The sequence below is a fragment of the Lonchura striata genome, chromosome 21 (genome assembly GCF_050655825.1).
Source record: "Lonchura striata isolate lonStrDom1 chromosome 21, ASM5065582v1, whole genome shotgun sequence".
Lineage (NCBI taxonomy): Eukaryota > Metazoa > Chordata > Aves > Passeriformes > Estrildidae > Lonchura > Lonchura striata.
Window position 1 is genome coordinate 8,413,053 of NC_140723.1, and position 18,600 is coordinate 8,431,652.

General features: G+C 47.8%; 1 protein-coding gene across 1 annotated transcript in view; it reads right to left on the reverse strand.

Moving 5' to 3' along the window:
- The window catches only part of CAPZB (capping actin protein of muscle Z-line subunit beta), a 58,942-nt gene extending 40,575 nt beyond the window's left edge, over positions 1–18,367 (reverse strand). The window contains exons 1-2 of the mRNA XM_021533780.4: positions 18,278–18,367; positions 3,819–3,908 (exon numbers count right to left, since the gene is read on the reverse strand). Of these exons, the coding sequence (XP_021389455.1) occupies positions 3,819–3,908; positions 18,278–18,280 (93 nt within the window). The 5' untranslated portion in view covers positions 18,281–18,367. The remainder of the gene's footprint in view (positions 1–3,818; positions 3,909–18,277) is intronic.
- Between the last annotated feature and the right edge of the window lie 233 nt (positions 18,368–18,600).

Genomic DNA, 18,600 nt, shown 5'->3' on the forward strand with positions numbered 1-18,600 from the left:
TGAAGCCATCAAGGCAATCCTGTCACAGATCTGTTATTTGCTGCACATGGCCCACAAGGACAATAAATCCAGTTTCCTTCCACCTTTGCCACCTCAGCCCTCAAAGACACATCAATGAAGCTGTCTGAAGAAAATACCCCAAAAGGACTCTGGAGGCTGCAGCCCTAGACACCACTCACCCACCTCGTCCTGTGCTGCCAAGCTGTCCTAGGAAGGGACCCTCCACGGCAGCACTGCCTAGAGGCTGGTCCTTCTTTGGGATGTCTCCTGGGAAGAGCACAGCTAAAAGCACAGAGGGCTGACCTTCTGTACAGCTGACCTTCAGAGAAAGGAGGCAGGAGACCAATTGCCATGGGTTGTTCTGACCTTTCAGGGTGAGCTGCTCGGCCACTCAGAAGTGAGCTCTACCAGCTTCCCTCCCTCACGCCTCCTGATACTCAGTGTGACTTCACAGCCACACAAATCCTCACTCAGCTGATCCCAGGACACATTTCCAAGCAGAGAACGCCCTCACAGTGCCCTTTCCAGCAGGTGATGAGAACAGATGTGATTCACAACAGGGTTCCCTGGGAAGCACAGTGAATCAGCAGCTCCTGGACACTGTGAGGCAATAAGGAGGTGACACAGCATTTTTGTCACACACACACACAACATGTGAACTAATGCTCCAAGTGCTGTCACTACACAAAGAATCATTTAGGTTGGACAAGACCTTGAAGTTCATCAAGTCAACTTTTGACATGGAGCATCCTCACAACAAACCCATTTAAGAGCAGTGCAATCACCTTTCTCCTCTTTTGGCAACTTCCTTTCAGCTTGGACTTGGCTCACTGGTAGATGCTCCAAGACTCACAGTTTCAAAAGGAGCTCTATGGAGAACTATTCCAATTTAAATTAGTTGTCCTTAAAAAGGTATGTGCCTCCAGCAAACTCGTTCTGTAGAGAATCAGAAGTCCTCTTGCACATTCTGAGCAGTGTATTTACACATAATGACTAATTGAACCCTTAGAAGAGCATTCCATGCCAAAGCCCATTTCCAGCACCATGCACAGCTTCTTTCAGGCAGGACTTCTGGAGGGCTGTGATTGACAAGGTCTCTAATGAACTCTAATTGAAGCCTCAACAGTCTGAAAAACCCAACAACAGATGTGGTGAAAGGGCAAACCACAAACTGTTTTGCTAATGAATGAAAAGTGTCTGGGCTGATGAGGGCCAATGACCCAAAAATTCTCTTCTTCCACCCACACTTTTACTTGTGTCCAAGTTTGGGCCATTTCCCTTGTCAGCACAACACTTGGGGGCAGTCATGGACAGTGCTGGACATACTCCATGTATTCAGTTGGGTACCAAGATGCTCTTTTATGAGCCACAAGCAGCAGAACATGGATAGAGTAAGAGGGACCGCAGGGAGGGAACTTCGTGTGGTTATCCTTCCCAGCAGGATGGATAGGAGTGATTTTAACCTGCCAGAGGGCAGAGTTAGATGGGATATTGGGAAGAAACTCCTTCCTGTGAGGGTCTGGCACAGGCTGCCCAGAGAAGCTGTGGCTGCCCCTGGATCCCTGGAAGTGTCCAAGGCCAGGCTGGACAGGGCTGGGAGCGAGGTGGTCTCACAGAAGGTGTCCCTGCCCCATGGCAGGGGACAGGACTGGATGAGCTTTAAGGTCCCTCCCAACACAAACCATTCAGGACTCTGGGAAGGAGATGCCTGTTCCTTACTGCGTTAGTTTTGGAAAACTCTTTACATACAATGACATTTCTGAGCCATCTTCTGTCCTTTCAGTGGATCTTTAGCAAGCAGCCACCATTGGTCTGGAGATTAAATCCTATAAAAAACCATGGCACACTGAGCTGCAAACAGACTTCAAGTAATACTCCAAACTTCACCCCAAATATTGACATGAGCCTCTGCCTCACACCTCCTCCACACTGTGGTAGTGGACTGAGCAAGGAAACCCAGCACAAGGAAGGCAAGAAGTCAGGGTGCCATCTTTTACAGCTCTTTCCCTCAGTTTAAGGAACATGCTCATGCTCACTGTGCATTTGGAGTCTGCCCTTTTTTTCTCAAAGAGATTATTGTCTGCTAATGGGACAAGCAGCAGAATCAAAACGACAGATGTAAAGGTCGGGATGAAATTTGCCAAAAAAAGGTCAAAAATCTATTTGCTCAAGTCTGGCTCATGATGTCTCTGGACCTATTGCAGGTGGCAGAGCACACACTGCTCTTGTCTAACCAGTGCAGACTCCAGAGCTCAGGGAGAGTGGCTGCAGAGCAGGTCTACAGGTGTCACCACAATAAAGGAATTGTGCTGGATTTAACAAATTATTTCATCTCTGCCCCAGAGGAGGGGCTGCAATGCCTCGTGTGGGGGACACAGACCCTCCTCCCAACAGGCACCAAACTGGTCTGGTTCATGTTACACTACGAAAAGGAGCCCAGGGAGTGTGTTGCTGATGGAAAGCATGTAGAGCACTAATGAGCACCATCCAAAAGTAATTCCAGCATTTAGAGGTACCCAGCAATTTTCTGAGTCATTAAAAAAAATCTCAGACCAATTACACAGTCAGGCTTACCTTGGCTGACCAAACAACTCCTTGTTTTGAGTGGTCCTGGGAGCTGCTCAAACCCTGGTACCCACTCAGTCCTCCCAGTTTCATCATAAAACCAACCATGTCACACCAGATCAGATCAGTGATTTAGTTACTTGTGTCCTACCTCCAGCAACAGCCACAAAAACAATGCTTTAGGCTGCCAAGGGTTTTGGGGGCACAGATGTAGCCAATTATTAAAGGGTTTAAAGAGAGAGAAATAATCCTTTCCTGCAGGGAATTACTTCTTACCTGATCCCCAGAGGTCTTACCTGTACCTTGGCTTACATAAGTAAAAGAAATGTTTAGAGTTTGATAAATTTAAGTCAGCCACAACTTTTTGACCATAGCTTACCAACACCAGCTTTAGAAGCACTTCCCAACCAAACCTCTACCTGGTGAGCAGCTGCTCTTCTGCACAAATTTAGAAGCTTAGGTCAGAAATAAGCCATGTATTTAGAGTGGACAAGAGAATCCAGTTTTCCCACCAGCAGACTCTGTACAGATTAAATCCATATTTCAGTAACACCTTCAGTTACTCCAGAGGCACCTGTGCCTCACACTGTTTTAAGGGACAGTTGAGACTGACCAGGTTATTACATCCAGAAATGCATCACAGAATGTGCAAGTTGTAACGAGCCTAGAAATCCTTCTTAAGTCAGTTTTCCTCCCCAGAAGTGTGTAAAGGACACAAAAGGTCCAGGGAGAAGCAGAAAAAAAGATATCAGACACAAGATGGTCAGCCAGGTTTGGTTTTTGACACTAGACTGCAGAACATCTGAGAGAGCACAAATTATAAATAGATTTGGGTGTTCTCCAGATGCCCAGACATTCTCAGCAGTGTCTTTGCAGCGTGTGGGGCAGCACAGGCACTGCACCTCCCAGAGCTCCACACAGCAGGCTGTTTATCAGGAGGTAATACCCAGGTGCCATGGCCTGCATCCATCTGTACACACCGGCCCAAATTCCAACAGCAGCCTCCAAGCTGCCACCTGGGGTGGTTCATTAGGAGAGCTCTAATGACTGTTCACACTCACTGAGTGTCCCTGCGCACACAGACCAAAACAATCACTGGATTCCTGACATTGCTTGCCCAATGCTTGTTTGTTCAACCTTGCCCAAAGACAAGGGGACACACAAATCACCAGACGTTCCAGATACCCCAGAAGAATTCCCACATAGCAGGCTTTGTCAGCAGGCACTTCCTGGGGACAGCAGGCAGTACTCACCAAGTCAATGAGGTCACTGAGATTCTTCTCGATCTGCTGCGGAGGCAGGCGCCTCATCAAATCCAAGGCACAATCCAGCTGCTGGTCACTCTGCAGGAACAACAAGAGCCCTGGTCACCAGGTGGACAGGAAACACAGCACACAGCTCTCAGCAGCAGCATGCTTTGCATTAATGCAAGTAAAACTCATTACATTTCCTTGTGGATTATTGACTTGGCAACTTAACACCGTACTGCTGATAGAAAGGAGTCCAGTCTCTACCTCACCAAAACTACTTCCAATGTTTCTGTAAGTGTTGCTTTTCCACACTATCTCAATAACAACCTGGGTTAGGGAACTGGAAGTTCCTTCTCCCAACTGCACTGATCAGCTTGAGATAACCAGCATCCAAGACAAACTCTGTTCTCCTACAGAGCTCCCTCTCTCCTGCAGCTTTATCAGAAAACCAGAATGAAACATGCACATAAAGCATGATCCATGATTTCCCTCTTCCTACAAAACACACCTCAAGAACTGCCTCTATCTAAGAAATGAGGGACATCAGTTATTTAGAGCTAACACAGCAGCTTTCTCCAAAGGGCTCACTGTAGCTGGTCTCACACCAATTCTGACACAAAGAAACACCCTTACACTCCACTTCAGAGTCAGAAAATGTGCCCCCAGACATGTAAGGAGTTGAGCCACGGTCCTGACATAACCTTTAGCTGTTCTTTCCACCAATAGACACTTTTCTGCTGACCTAACAGCACTCAAAATCTGCACAAGTTCCTTTGATCCCAGGTCAGGTGAAACACAAGCAGTTTGTTCTCAGTGCTCCTCCCCTCCTTTTTCTCTTTGCCATTTCCAGGCACTCAAATCCCACAAGCTGAGGTTTAACTTCACCCTCCCATGTTCTGTGAAGCTCCCAAAGTCTTATTTAAAAACAGCTTCAATACTAACACAGTTCCATTATCACATTATCCAACAGAGCAGCCCCCAGGACAGGGAGAAACAGGAAGCCAAGTTTCCTGCAATTAAGCCAAACCTGCAGAATGAGGGAAGGAGGGAGTTTAGTGAACATTAGGAAGCTGTTCATTAGATGGCCATGGGAAGAGAACTCCTCACTTTTAGCTACTGAACTCTCAGAGCCCAAGGACAGAGGCTCTGGAGGTGGCCTGTGCCTGCCCAGCTCCTGCAGGCACGCCCAGGAGGGGATCTCTCCTCCCGAGCTCTGACTGCAGCTCCTGCTGTCTCCTGCATCCAGGAAGGAAACCTGGCACATTGCCACAGGGTCGTGCCCCTCACCTGTGGATCATGGGAACACTCAGGGAAGTGCTCTGTCCTCCTCTGCCAGCTGGAATTGTTTAAAAGACAAAAACGCCTAGGGAAGAATGTTAAAAACCACCACTAAAGCTGCAACCCCAGAGTAATTGAAAATAAAATACACTGCACGGAGGCAGTGTATTGCAGTGTTTATGGATTAACCAAGAGAATCTGGAGTGACCATTTTTACCCAATATATTCAGTAACAGCTGTAAAAGACACGAGCAGGATTAAGGCAGAGATCCTCCAAGGGGTTCAGACACAGCTGACATGCAAGGCTGTGTGCAATGGAAAAACAAAAATATGCAGGCACATACAGTGCCTGGTACAGTGCATCTCCCTGGTACCCAGAAGGGAAAAGCAAGGCTGAGCAGCAGGACTCCTCAGTTTCCCACAGAGCATTTAGGAAATGAAACAGCTTGCCAGCAGATCTTTTAAAGCACCAAAATAAAGGCAGGTTCTGCTGCAGTTGTGTCCCTAAATCCATGGTTATACAGCCACTTTAATCCAGCATAAATCTGGCTGGAATGGTCAAGAAGGCAACACAAGCTGACAAATCACAGATCAAAGTGGTACTTTGGGGTATCAGAGATATCTGGTATGACCTATTTCAGAACTGAACAGGGAGGTGAACCAGGACCTGGTTCCTTCTCTGCAGGTGAAGATTTAAAAGCCAGGTGTGTGGTCAAAGCCAGCCTCTGGCTCCAGCCCCTGCCCAGCTGGAGGAGATGGAGCAGCTGTAGGCACTGACACACAGAGGGACAGGGAGCACACCCCAGCTCCAGCACCAGCAGCACACAGCTCCCTGGTTTTACAGAAGGCAAATATCCCAGGATATGCTGCCACTGCTGGTTTGAGAGTGGCACTGGATCAGTGGTGCTGAAACCCCCCAGAGCCCTCCCACAACTGTGTGAGAGGAAGGTGCTCTGGGGGAACTCAGGATGTGCCAAACCCCACCTACTTCTCTCAACTTCACCTGGCCTGGATTCCCATTTGCTTAATTCTGTTGTAAAATTGTATACTGAAGACCAGGTTTCTTAACAGACCTCCAGACAAAACATTTCCGTGGAACTTTTGCCTTTACCCAAGAAGAGGCTCCTGCTCTCTGAGCAGGTGATCAGACAGGCTGTCTCCCAGGCTGGGCTGCTCCCAAAGCCAAGCTCTTTGAGCTTGCAGCACTTAATGAGCCTAGTGTTTGCATGATAGGAGATCATTTTCCACCATTCCTGTTTCATCCAGCCCAGAACCTCCTGTGGAGGAGCAGGGAGTTCAGACAGAAATTCTAAATTAAGTTTTATTACAGCTGAAGTCACTGAAGGATTTACAGATCATAGGAATCTGAGAGACTAAAAATATTAGTTTAGATGAAAGCTCTTTAATAAGTTTCCTTTAAAGATGTTTGCCTATCTAGAATCTCCATTTAAGCACCTGTTACAGCATTCCCGTGGCACTGCCCCAGGGAAAAAGGTTATGAGAATGTCTGTACTAGTTATTTTTCCTTTGTCTGCACCTCTGCTTCTTTTTGGTCTTTTTGCTGTATTTAGCTTATTTCCAAAGGAGAAACCCTCTCACAACAGCCACAGGTCTCTGGTCATCTGGGCACTCTGTGTTAAAGCTCAAATCAGAAAAAACAGCACTGATTTTTGTTTTTTTAATTGTATAAATGTGCAGTTGAAAAGGGGAACAGCTGTGCACCTTAATTTTAAAGGCTGAGTATGGGCAGATTATGGGCAGATGTTGTTCAATGCAGAAAACACAAATAAAACATCCCAGGTAGTTACTATAGGTATGAAAATCACAAAAATAAAACAGGCAACAAGCTGTACTTCCTTTTGACTGCCACTTGGCATGTCTAAAGCCCCGGGCTCCTTGGGGTGAGGGGCACAGGGCTACTGTGTGCTGGAATCCTCAGCAAACAGGAGCTGCCCCAACACCACACAGCTGGGAGCAGAGAGCTGCTCCTGCACAGCCCTGGGCACCAAACCCGACCTGCAGCCCCAGAACAGCACTGGCACCTGGCCATGAGCTCCTCTGCACCAGGACACACATCCAGAGCTTTTCCAGCTCCAGCAGAACCAGGAACACTTCAATGGAGTGTGCTCTTTTCAACAGACACCAGCACTCGGCTGAGTTACTGCAGGTATTCTGCATTTCTACAATATTTTTACACATGCTTTTGATACATACACCTACAGAAATCCACAGGCTTTATTCCCAAGTGTGGCAATGGACAGCTCTCCATTGCCAGTTACCTGAGACTTAACCTATATCCTATCTTCCAGGAGGGCTTACACAAACCTGCAGCTCTTCCCATCCCAAGGCCTTTCTCCTTGAAAGGAAGTAGAAGACTCATTTAAAGCTCCTGGCCTTGCAGTCAGTAGGAATTTGGTCCCATTTATCACAAAGCCCTGTGGATTCAATCTCCCTTCAAACCTCTGTTGGGACACTCCTGCTCATCTGACCCTGTTATTGCTGAGCATAAACAGAGCTGGGCAGTGTTTTCAAACAGAAACCCAGGCTGGTTTCACTTCTGTGCTCTATTTCTGCATTAACCCCACTTGCAAGTTCCTGAGCCAAGAGCTGAGACAGCTCAGTGCTACAGCAGCGGGAGCTCCTCCCAGCTTAGCCTTTCCTGGGAAATAATTCATAACAATAATAATTGGACCAACAAATCTTTTCCACCAGCAATCCCAGTACAACATTTCTACTCCAGGCATGATTGTGCTCCTCACTCCCTTTTCCATCTGTGACGTCAGCTGAGAACAACTGGGGGAACTAGAAATTACTGCAGGTGAAAAAGCCACACACCTGATGCGACAGATAAAACATCTTGGAGACACTTCTCACCCAAGTTCCAGTCAAGATGGGCATCTGAAAGGTTACCCAAATTCAAAGTACAAAGTATTCAATGTTCAGATAGCAAAAATACAAGGTAAAAACCTCAAGAGACACTGCAACCAGAACATCTGCTCAATGCCATGCAATTCAAAGCTACTACACATCAGGTAATTTTGCTCACTGGTCAGTTTGCAGGTAAAACACCTCTGTAAATTAATCCAGGGCCAGAAGCACACAACCAGAAAATTACTCCTTTTTCCTTTCTTTCAAGCTGCAGACATACCCAAGACTGTAAAACACATATTTCCTGTCAGTTCTCCCAACAGGAATATCTGACTAATGCTTCAGCTTTGTGGTACTACAACACTAAGTTTTTTTAATTGAAACAGATACCCAGCTTCCCCTCCTGCTTGTCATTTTAATCCCTGCCAACTTCCAGAGCTCCAAGGGCAGAAGACTCCCCTTTCCAATTACACAATAGGATAGTATTACTGCTATAAGCTGCAGCAAGGGTTGAATTATTGTAACCCTTGGGTAATAAAAAGTACAGTAGTATGTTAAGTTGCAAGGTTCCCTTCTCAGCTGTCAGCATTCACTTTTTAGGATATTAGATGAGAAAAGGAATAACTGTCTGACCTGAGAAAGCCCAGAGAAGTTCTGCACTCATGACATTTCCATCAGCTGCACATATTCCTCGCAATCTGTTTTTCCACATGATTTTTCCCTTGACTATTAACCCTCCTCTGGCAGATCCTATCTAAAACCATTTGTAATGGATTCATAAATCACAGCCCTGTGACAGCAAGGTGTGCTAGGGGAGAAACAGCAAAAACAGCAATAGCACAGTTAGGAAACAATCAAAGGTAATAAAACCTGAACACAGACTCTGCTGTGGACAGTCATAAAAGGTCAAAGATTATTGAAAAGCAAGACACTGATGCAGACCTCATTCTCCTTCTCTTCAGCCACTTTTACCTTTGTCTGGTTTTGGTTGGGATGGATCCAGTGGCTTTTATTATTTCAAACACTTCTGACCACATCGTACACTCAGGAACGAGCTCAGCCCAATCTGCTGCGGTCAAGACCAACCAGGCCAAGTGCTGACTCCACTTGTTCCACGAATACCAAGCGGGAAGGATTAGAGATTAAAATAAAAGCAAGAAGTGATGGATCGGAAGGCTTTAGCAGAAGCTGCTGTACTCTGGCTCCCCCAGGTCCCCTGTAATCTGTATTTATTTACAGAGCAATTGTACAAGTCACGTCACAGCTTTTGAGCCAGAGAATCCTCCTTGGAGACCTTCTCCTGCATATTATTAATTTCACTCTGCAGTGCTCTTTTAAGTACAACTGAGCACATGGCAGTACTAGCCCCAATTAATAACCGAATACACTCTCACAACTTGTTTTCTGAATTCAGGTCTCAGTGTTGTACATGCTGCAAACACAGCCAAAAAACCAGAAACACTGAGCAGCTTTTGTCCTCCATTGCTCCAGGATTGGAACACAGGTGAAATTCAGAGGGACCTCTTTAAAGAGGTTCTGTAGAAACAAGTAGCTCATACTCAGGGCAGCCTCATGAAGAGGAACTAAAATAATCCATAGGCAGGAGAGAAGCAAGGCAGCTTCACTTTCTTTGGCACCAGAGTGCTGCTGACATGGGACACTTCTCACCATTTCAGGCTGCCAACACAGCCGGGGCAAGTCCTGCACGGATTAAAGGAGTAGCAATGGGCTTCCAGGGGCAGCTTTCAAAGGGATCTTCTCCTCCTCCAGACAAGCTCAAGGATCAGTTTTGCCAAATCCTTGTTTATCACTTTAGCCTCCAGCAGGTCTTCTAATCATCCTTGCAATCAGCTGTACCCGATTTCCTTTCCTCATTCCCACCTCCAAACCAGGCCAGGTCTCTGTCCACAGGACAAGCTCCAACATCCCAGCCCAAGTCTAAAACAATTATCATGTGAATACATGAAGGCACTCCCATCTGTGAGCTTCTAAATAATCCAGAGCTGCCTGCAGCCTGATCTCATGGACCAACCAGTTGTTCAAAAAGTTTTACACCCAGGGAGAAGGAACTACAACCCCTGATAGCCTGGAGCAGGGCACTTGTCTGTAATTTCCTGTTTACAAGGATCAGGCATCTCCAGGAGCACATTCTGCAGGTGGTTTCCATCCCTGTAGGTGTTTTCTGGCCAGATGCTGTTCCTGTTAGCACATCTACAGAGGTGTACAGCACACAGGGAAAAAACTATTCCTTGGCACCTCCTTCCCAGCAAGTATTTCCAGGTGGCACATACCTGCATCTACCCCCAAAACTAATGTATCACTTTCGTTTATATAAATCCAGTGCAAATCTCCATCATGTGTCCAAGGAAAAGAGCCATCACACAACACCAGCAGAGCAGGATGGAGCAGCACCAAAGCTTTCTGGGAACAGCTACGCATCCCAACCTTTTGCCAGGATCACTAATGAGTTCTGCACTAGCATTCGTCTTCTTGGTAACAGAAACAATGTTTTATTTATTAAACTTGTCATTGAACATGACAATGCAATTTACTGGCTTTCATCTGGTGCCAAGAATTACTGTGAAGCATAAAAGTTTGCAAGAAGTCACTTCCCAATAAATTGTGGCAGTGAGTGACTATGCAATCTGTTAGCCCCACATGAAAGAGGAAAGTGGGGCTACAGATAAAAGTCACAAAGATTGCAAAAAACATGCTTAACTTTTAATAAATGGATTAAAGACATTGAAGTTGCCTGTAGAACTGACCAACTTTGCCAACAGGTTTTATGATTAATGTTACTGCTCAGTGGGGGATTTTACCCATTTTAAGTCTCAATTTGACAAAAATAACTTTTTTTTTTGTTAGCTCTAACTACAGATAGGGAATCTTAACTAAACAAAATGCAAATAACCTGTTACAGCACAGCACTGAGAGACAAGAACCCGGCCTGATTTTGCAAACTCTTCCTGAGGAGCTGCAACACCTGGTTTCACTACCAGGAGAGATGAACACAAGTGTGTTTGTGCCCCAAAAGGTTTTGAAATCACCCAGTGCAGTAGGTCTGAGTTGGTTCACAAGTCTGGTGACCTGTTTTTCACACTGTCTTCCTGCCTTCCACTCAAATCTTCTGAGGAAGAACTCCAGTCCATTCCTAGCTAAGGGCTGCCTAAATTTTATAGGGGTCACTTCTTTTATTTTTTTAATTGAAACCATAATTACTACAAATACAGCAGCTCTTGAGATTCAACACTGCCATTTGCCATCCTGACCATCTGCAAACATGTAATTTGTGATGCTTTCTTTTAATCCTGCTAATGCCCAATGACCTTTTCAAATGCTCTTTCTTCTGTGCACTTCTGTTTGCTTCATGTTCCAATCAGCCAGTAACTAAAGTTTTAGAACTGCTCAATTGAAATGGAGAAGTTTTTTCTTGCAGAAAGAGCAAAGTTGGGCAAACTGGTCTTGGCCTGACAGATCCAGGCTCTCTTTCCAGTCAACTGCAACTTCAATTCTGGTTTGTGAGAAATCACATCAGAAACATTTGAGAAAATACACAGTGTAGAGCAGGAGGGAGCATGCACTGTATTTGAAGGTGACAGCAGAACTAACACAGCGTCAACATCCCAAATTCAGGATTTGCTCTATCCCAGCCCTCCATGGAGCCAACAGCTGCCTGGCTTCAGGTGCAAACTCAGCACTTTCCAGCTCCTGGAGGCTGCAGCCAGGGTTGTAAATTCAGGAGATAACTCTGGCAAGTAACCGGATGCCTGGCAATGCAGGCAGAAGGCAGAGAGGATCTCTCATTAGCCCTCTTCCCTGAAAGTTCTCCCATTCCTCAAAGGTCAAAAAAGTAGGTTAATATGCCTTCTGCTTGGGTCTCGCATGACATACCTCAGTGACTGCCCTGCAGAGTTCCAACAGTCCACTTCTGCCCCAGGAACTCAAGTTTTAAACCAGGAAGCTCCTTTAGGAGCTACAGGCTACAGGAATATCACACCTAACAAGATATTCACACCTGCCAGAATTCCTTCCTTTGCAGTAATGTCAGACCTGCCCATCCTGGCAGGTTTTTCTTGCCTTCTGCAGACAGGCAGCCAGCTCCACACAGGCTCTGTGACCAATCCAAGCAGTGGTGACACTTTCTGTGAGACAAGGGACCTGGCAGACATATGCCAGCTTCAATCCCCATCACATTTTTCCTTCAATCTCACTTCATGAAGTTAAGAGTTGTTCCATCTGGCCACTCTGCACCTTACCAAGCTCTGGATTAGCCCTGCCTGGATTCATGGCTATGTGAAGCTGGTTTTGACCACCCAGTGGAGCATCATAAACGTTGAGCCAAAATCACACTCAAACCTCTCTCAATGACACCTGGATCTGCAGGGTGACAGCACCTAGTGGATAAATACAGCTGTAGTCAGCACAATGGAGCTGATATTTCACCTCATTCCTCCATTTCACGGCTCTCTCCTCCCTTGAATTAACACACCAAAAGCCCCATCTCTTGTTTCCTCAGCCTGTCTCAGGTTGCAAACCCAGGCTGGCAGCCAGGCCCCCACTGCCTGGGCTGGCAGAAGCTTTTTAAATCCTGGTGTTTACCAAGGCAAAAATGTCCAGGGAAGGCAGCTAACAGGACATCACTTTCAAACTCAGCAGTTTGCCTAATGGAAAAGAAAGTATCACCTGAAGAAACACAAACAAAATTCCCTGAGAGAATAAAGAGTATTTTATTTATGGTGGCTTCAGGCTACCACTAAGCTTCTGCCTTCAGTGCAGTCTCAAACATTTTTCCTTCCGCACAAAATCCTCTTACTTAAGTGCTGTTTTCAGCCTTGTTTCAGCTGATGCTGCTAAAATTGTGAGATCCTGAGTTCTGCTTTCACCCAGGCTCGTAACACACCCACTTTGCAACAAGGACGTGATTGAAATTCCAAGGCAGTGCACCAGGAAAGGACTCGGCTCCACTTTCTGTGGAGGACATCCCCTTCAGACTCGGGGAAGGACACGCTCTGCAGCAGGGCTGCAACACCTGGAGTCCAGTCCCAAAGGGCTAAACCCAGAGCCAGGGCTCCCAAACCAGCCCTGCCCTGAAAATAATGCAGGTACACTGATGAAATATGAACTAGTGAGGTTTAATTTGCATAGAGCAGGAATAAAGTAGGCAACTTAGGAGTAGGGCAGCCAGATAAATCAAGTGCCTGCAAATCCATTCCCTAATTCTTCAGCCCAGCTCGGAAGGTGTGGCACAAAGAGCAGGAGGTCGAAGCAAGCTGCATATTTCCTTCTAAAGCCTATGAGAAGGAGGGAGGGAGGGAGGGCAAAACAGCAGCACCAGATAATACAAGGAAATTAATCTACTGGTTGGTGCCAAGGCTCAGACCACCACTCCAGGAAACACAACACCAGGTATTACCTCATGCAACTAAAGTCATTCTAAATAGAAGATAATTTCGGGCACAAAACAACAGAATAGATCCTGCTTTCAATTCCTCACTCAAAACTTCACTCCATCAAAATCGCAGAAGGACAAGACTCCACTGCACCTGGCATTACAGAGGAGAACTACAATAATTCAGCTGAGAAACAAGCAAAGCCCCTTCCTCAAATCCACCCTCGCATGATAAATCCTCTCAGCTCAACTACCAGAGCTTTAAAACTTCCTCAATACCACATTCCCCCTCATGCCACACCAAGGAAGTCTCTAAAGCAAACGTTTCATCTACCACACAGGCAAGAGCTCCAACTCCCCAGGACAGCCTGTCTGCAAGCATCTGCTCCCATCCTGCTTTAGGACACAGGACTAGTAAGTGAATTTTGGCCACTGGATCAGGTACAGGAAGCCTGAATAATTCAGCTCAAGTCACAAGAATTTCACCCCCTCCCAGGGTTTCAGTCACCCCTTACCCAGGTTTCCACTACAGTACTTGGTCACTTCTCACAGGAGCCCCTCAGTCACAGACTATTAAATATTTAAGAAAGCATCACACCAAAAATGAAGAAAAAGATCAATTTATACTCCAGTATGAAGTGGTCACACCCCCACTGCACTGGCCTGAGCTCCTGATCTTCAAGTTAGAGAAGCTTTTTAATGAGCACAACCTATCAGCAAACACAATTTAGGCTAAAGCCCACCTAGAGAGAGCAGGAAGCCTGGAAAAATCTTGTGTTGGTCAGACATATTCATTACTCCTTCAGGAAAGAAGCCTCTGTGGTGTAAAGAAATTCAAATTTGAAATCCCATGTTTTTCAGTGAGGTTTTATTTTTGCCCTTATTCCTGGAAATGGCAAAAGCTTAGGAAGAACTGAAGCATACACAAACTTTGGGCCTTTCTCCTTGCATTAAAGAGAGACACAAAGATTTATCTGATTGAGGCTTTTTAAATTCTTCAGGACTCCCAGCATTAATCACTGAGAAAGCAGGAAATTTTATAATGCACTTTAAAAATCAGTTTATGAATCACTTTATAAAATGATTGGCTAAAACTTATTGGTAAAAACAGAAGATCAGCATCTCTTTTGAGTATCTTCTACTTCTGTAATCATCTCCTTCACCTGGAAAGAAAAGTTATTAAAGCACATTGGATTAAAGTAGGGTAAAACAACAGGGCTGAGCATGGACAGGGCTCTGAGCAGCCTGCTCCAGTGAAGGTGTCCCTGCTCACAGAGGAGGCTGGACTAGGTGGCCTTTACAGATCCAACCCAACCTATCCTGGGATTCCACAGCCCTGAACTAGGTACAGGCACCTTTCAGAACCCACACTTCTCCAGTAAAATTGCTCCCTTCTGCTGGCACTAGAAAGAGTTTCATTTTACCTTGAGGTGGGTCTATCACAGTGTGAACTGGCTCAAAGGGGACAAATTACAGAAAAACACTTCTCTGCAAGTTTACTTTATCTCAGTAAGGAGCTCCTTGGATTTAACCAAGCATCCCCACAAAGGGCAGGCACAAAGACAAACACAGGCTACTGGCACTTCCCATCGAGTCTACAGAAGCATCCCAAGTCTAAATTTGAATTTCAAGGCTTTGGGGTGACCCAACTGGGGCCTTCCAGTGCCTGAAGGGAGCTGAGGGGAAGGATGGTGACAGACCATGGACAAGGGATGGAAGGACAGGACACAGGGAATGGCTTCCCACTACCAGAGGGCAGGGATGGGTGGGCTCTTGGGAAGGAATTGCTCCCTGTGAGGGTGGGCAGGCCCTGGCACAGGGTGCCCAGAGAAGCTGTGGCTGCCCCTGGACTCCTGGAAGCCCAAGGTCCAAGTCCAGGTTGGACAGGGCTTGGAGCAGCCTGGGATAGTGGAAGGTGTCCCTGTGCACACAGCAGGGATGGAATGGGATGAGCTTCAAGGTCCCTTCCAGATCAAACCATTCCATATTCTCTGATGTACCAACAGCACACTGGACCAGCACAGAGCACTGGGGAGTGCTGGATGATGATGAGCAAACCGAGTTCCCCAGCCATCCTTCACCCAGGGAAGTCAAGGGATGGATGGAAAGCAAAGCTGACAGCTGTGCAAGTAGACATTGAGAAGGGCAGCATGGTCGCTTTCCCAAAGAAAGTAATTTCTCAACTCAACTCCAGTAATAAGGACTAAAAATAGTCCCCCAGAAGAGCTGAGCTGCACTTTCATTCTGTTTCACTCCCAGATGTGAATTAGTCTCATATCAGCATATATATTTACCATATGAGGAAATCCTGTTTGAACAACTTCAGCTTGTGAATGTTTTTGCCTCCCTAATAAACCACAAGATTAAGCATCACTGCAATGGCAGTATTCCCTCTCCCAGTGATATCCTCTGATTTGATTATTTTGGGAATTTGCCGTTTAAGATAACATTTAGTTAAGCTCACACACTTGGCTTGCCTAATAAAACACAGACTCTACAAAACAGCTGAAGTTGGTGTTTCTCAAAAGGAACAAGGTGCAAAGGACTTGCTGTGGGTACTGAAAACGTCCCCACACCTCCACAGCACATTTTGGAGGTCCAAGAGGGATACAGCCAGGTTAGAGATGGGTTCTGATTCCAGACAAACAACTCCTATCCTGAAAATCTCAGTGGACCCTGAGCAGCACACGAGGTGTGTGTTGGTGTCACTGTCACATCACACACCTTGGGCTGTGCTTCACTGCTCCATATCTGCCTCACAAATCCTAGATGGATGATGCACAGCCAGCACTACACTAGACAGCCTGAATTTATGGATGATTAAATCATAAATTTTGTTTAAATTGTCCTCCTTTTCTTCAAGAGTTGCATAGCAGAAGAAATCCTTGCTAACATGATCAGGCCAGTTTACATAACCTGGAAATGAAGGGTTTTATTTTTACAAAGAGTAACTGGATTCCATCCATTCACAACCCACAATTCCAGAAATCTCAGCAGATCCACTCTCCCAAGTCCTGCTTTGCCCTGAACAGAGCATTCCATTTATTTTTAGCACAGGAGACACCATCCATCCAGGCAGTTTTCAAGCTTCATGTGTTGCCCTGCCCTGTTTCCCTGAGCACCTGACTGAAATGTGGGCACAGCTCCGAGCTCTCCGAGGAGACCAAGGTTCCCAGCTCTGCTCTACACAGACATTGGTAGCCCTGTGGTACCAGGAAGGTGTCTCACCCAATATCCTGCACCATACCAACTGCTCCCTTCAATGAAAGGGCCATTCCACCCTTTCAACGCTCCACTTCTGGTCTCAGACCATTAAAAGTAAAGATCCTGCAAGCACCCTACACGCTGGGTTTGCACATGAGTTGAAACTGGAGGCTGCAGGTTCATCCCTGAAGTCCACTCAACATTGGAAACCAGCACATAGTGTTGGAAGTTCTGATCCCATTTCTCCTATGCCCAGTGGTTTGCACAACTTAACATGAAAAAAAACAGAAAGCAGCAAAACCTGGTAACAGTCAGGAAATTTCCAAAGGATTTGTGCTGTACCTCCTCCAAACTACTGACACAGTTACATTTAAACCCTGACTGGATTTTCCTAACAGCACGTTTTATATCCCATTCAAAGAAGTTGGTACCACTGTTGTTACTTTCCATGAAGCCTCCTTGTTTTCTTTGAACTCTTTTCCTGTGACAATTTTTGCAGTGGCATAAGTTAGGACAGTTTGTTGGAATCCCAGTTTGAGACTCTACAGTCAGGTCTTGCACACACAGATTTCAGTGTGTTACAATTAGGTACACAGCTGGAATAAGATGCTCCATCCTGCCAGGACTCAGGTACGGCACCTGCTCTTGTTTGAACCAATAAGGAACAGAACTTTGGTCATAACTGTTCTTCACCTTTCACCTCACATTAAAGATCTTTATCCTGCATGATACAGGTGGCTCCAGCTCCAGAGAAAAAACATAAGGCATCGCCTCTGAAATTCCTATGGATGACGGCAAGAAGTAAAGGATTACACTCATGTGGTTAAACAGACTTCACACTGCTGTAGAGCCAGGCTCTGGGTTGATCTTTTATGAACTAAACACATTCAAACATTGTTGAATTGTCATGTTGGAAAGCCTGAATCACAAATCCCCAACAGCAGAAAGTGATGTGATTCCCTACAAGTGACTCCATGGCTGAGGAGGCTCGGGAAGAGCCCCGGCCAGCAGGCAGGGAGCGGAGCAGGGCCTGGGCCCGCAGCTGGAGCGGCTCCCTTTGCACAGCACCAAAGTGGCACCGAAAGGGTTTGTGCCCCGGGCGAATCCGTTCGGGAAACACAGCGGGACGGAGATTATTCCACACGGCTGAGGCAAGTGGGGCTGGTCCGTGGGAAAGGCAAGTTCCCGGGCGTGCGGAGCAGCACCAGGGCTGCAGCAGCCGCTGCTCGGGCAGTGCCCGGCTCTCGGTGCCCCGCAGCGCTCCCGGTACCGCACGGGGGGACAGCCGGCCTTCCTGCGGGGAGCCACGGCCGCCGGGCCCGCCGGGCAGCGCCCCCGGTACCGCTCCCCGCCGAAGCGGAACCGTTCCCTGGGTAATTCCACATCATTCCCTCTGCGAGCACCGCCCGGGACCGGCACCGGAGAGCTGGCAGTGACCGGGCAGCGGAGCCCCGGGGAGCCCCCCGCCCCCGGGCCCTGCGGTGCGCCGGGCAGAGCCTCCGCTAGCCTTAGCCCCCCCGCAGCAGCGCCCTCAGGCCGGGCCAGCCCTCCCCGCGTCCCGGCAGCACCGCCTGGGCCGCCCCTCCCTCCGTCCCCGCCGCCCGGGGGAGGCCGGGCGAGGCCCCCCGGTGCGAGGGGGCGGTGTGGGCGCGGGGGCTGCTGCGGGAGGGCCGTGCGGAAGGGCGGGGGCCGCGGCGGGGGCGCGGGGCCGGCCCGCTCTCACCATGTCGGCTGGGCGGGTGCGCGGGGCGGTAGAACGGCGGCGCCTCCCGGTCCGTCCCTGTCGCTTCGACGCCGCGGCCCGTCCGCTTCCGCCGCCGCCCGGCAGTGAACATCCGGGTCAGCGCCGCCGGCCCCGCCCCGCGCCGCTCCCCGCCAATCAGCGCGCGGCTCGCCGGCCATCGCCAAGTATGGATGCGCGGCGGCGGGGCGGGGGGGCGGGGCGGAGCGAACCACGCCACCGGCGCGGGGGGGACGGCGCGCACGGCGGCACCAACTGCGGCGCGGGGGTGAGCGCGGCGGCCAATCAGAGCGCGGGGGCCGGCC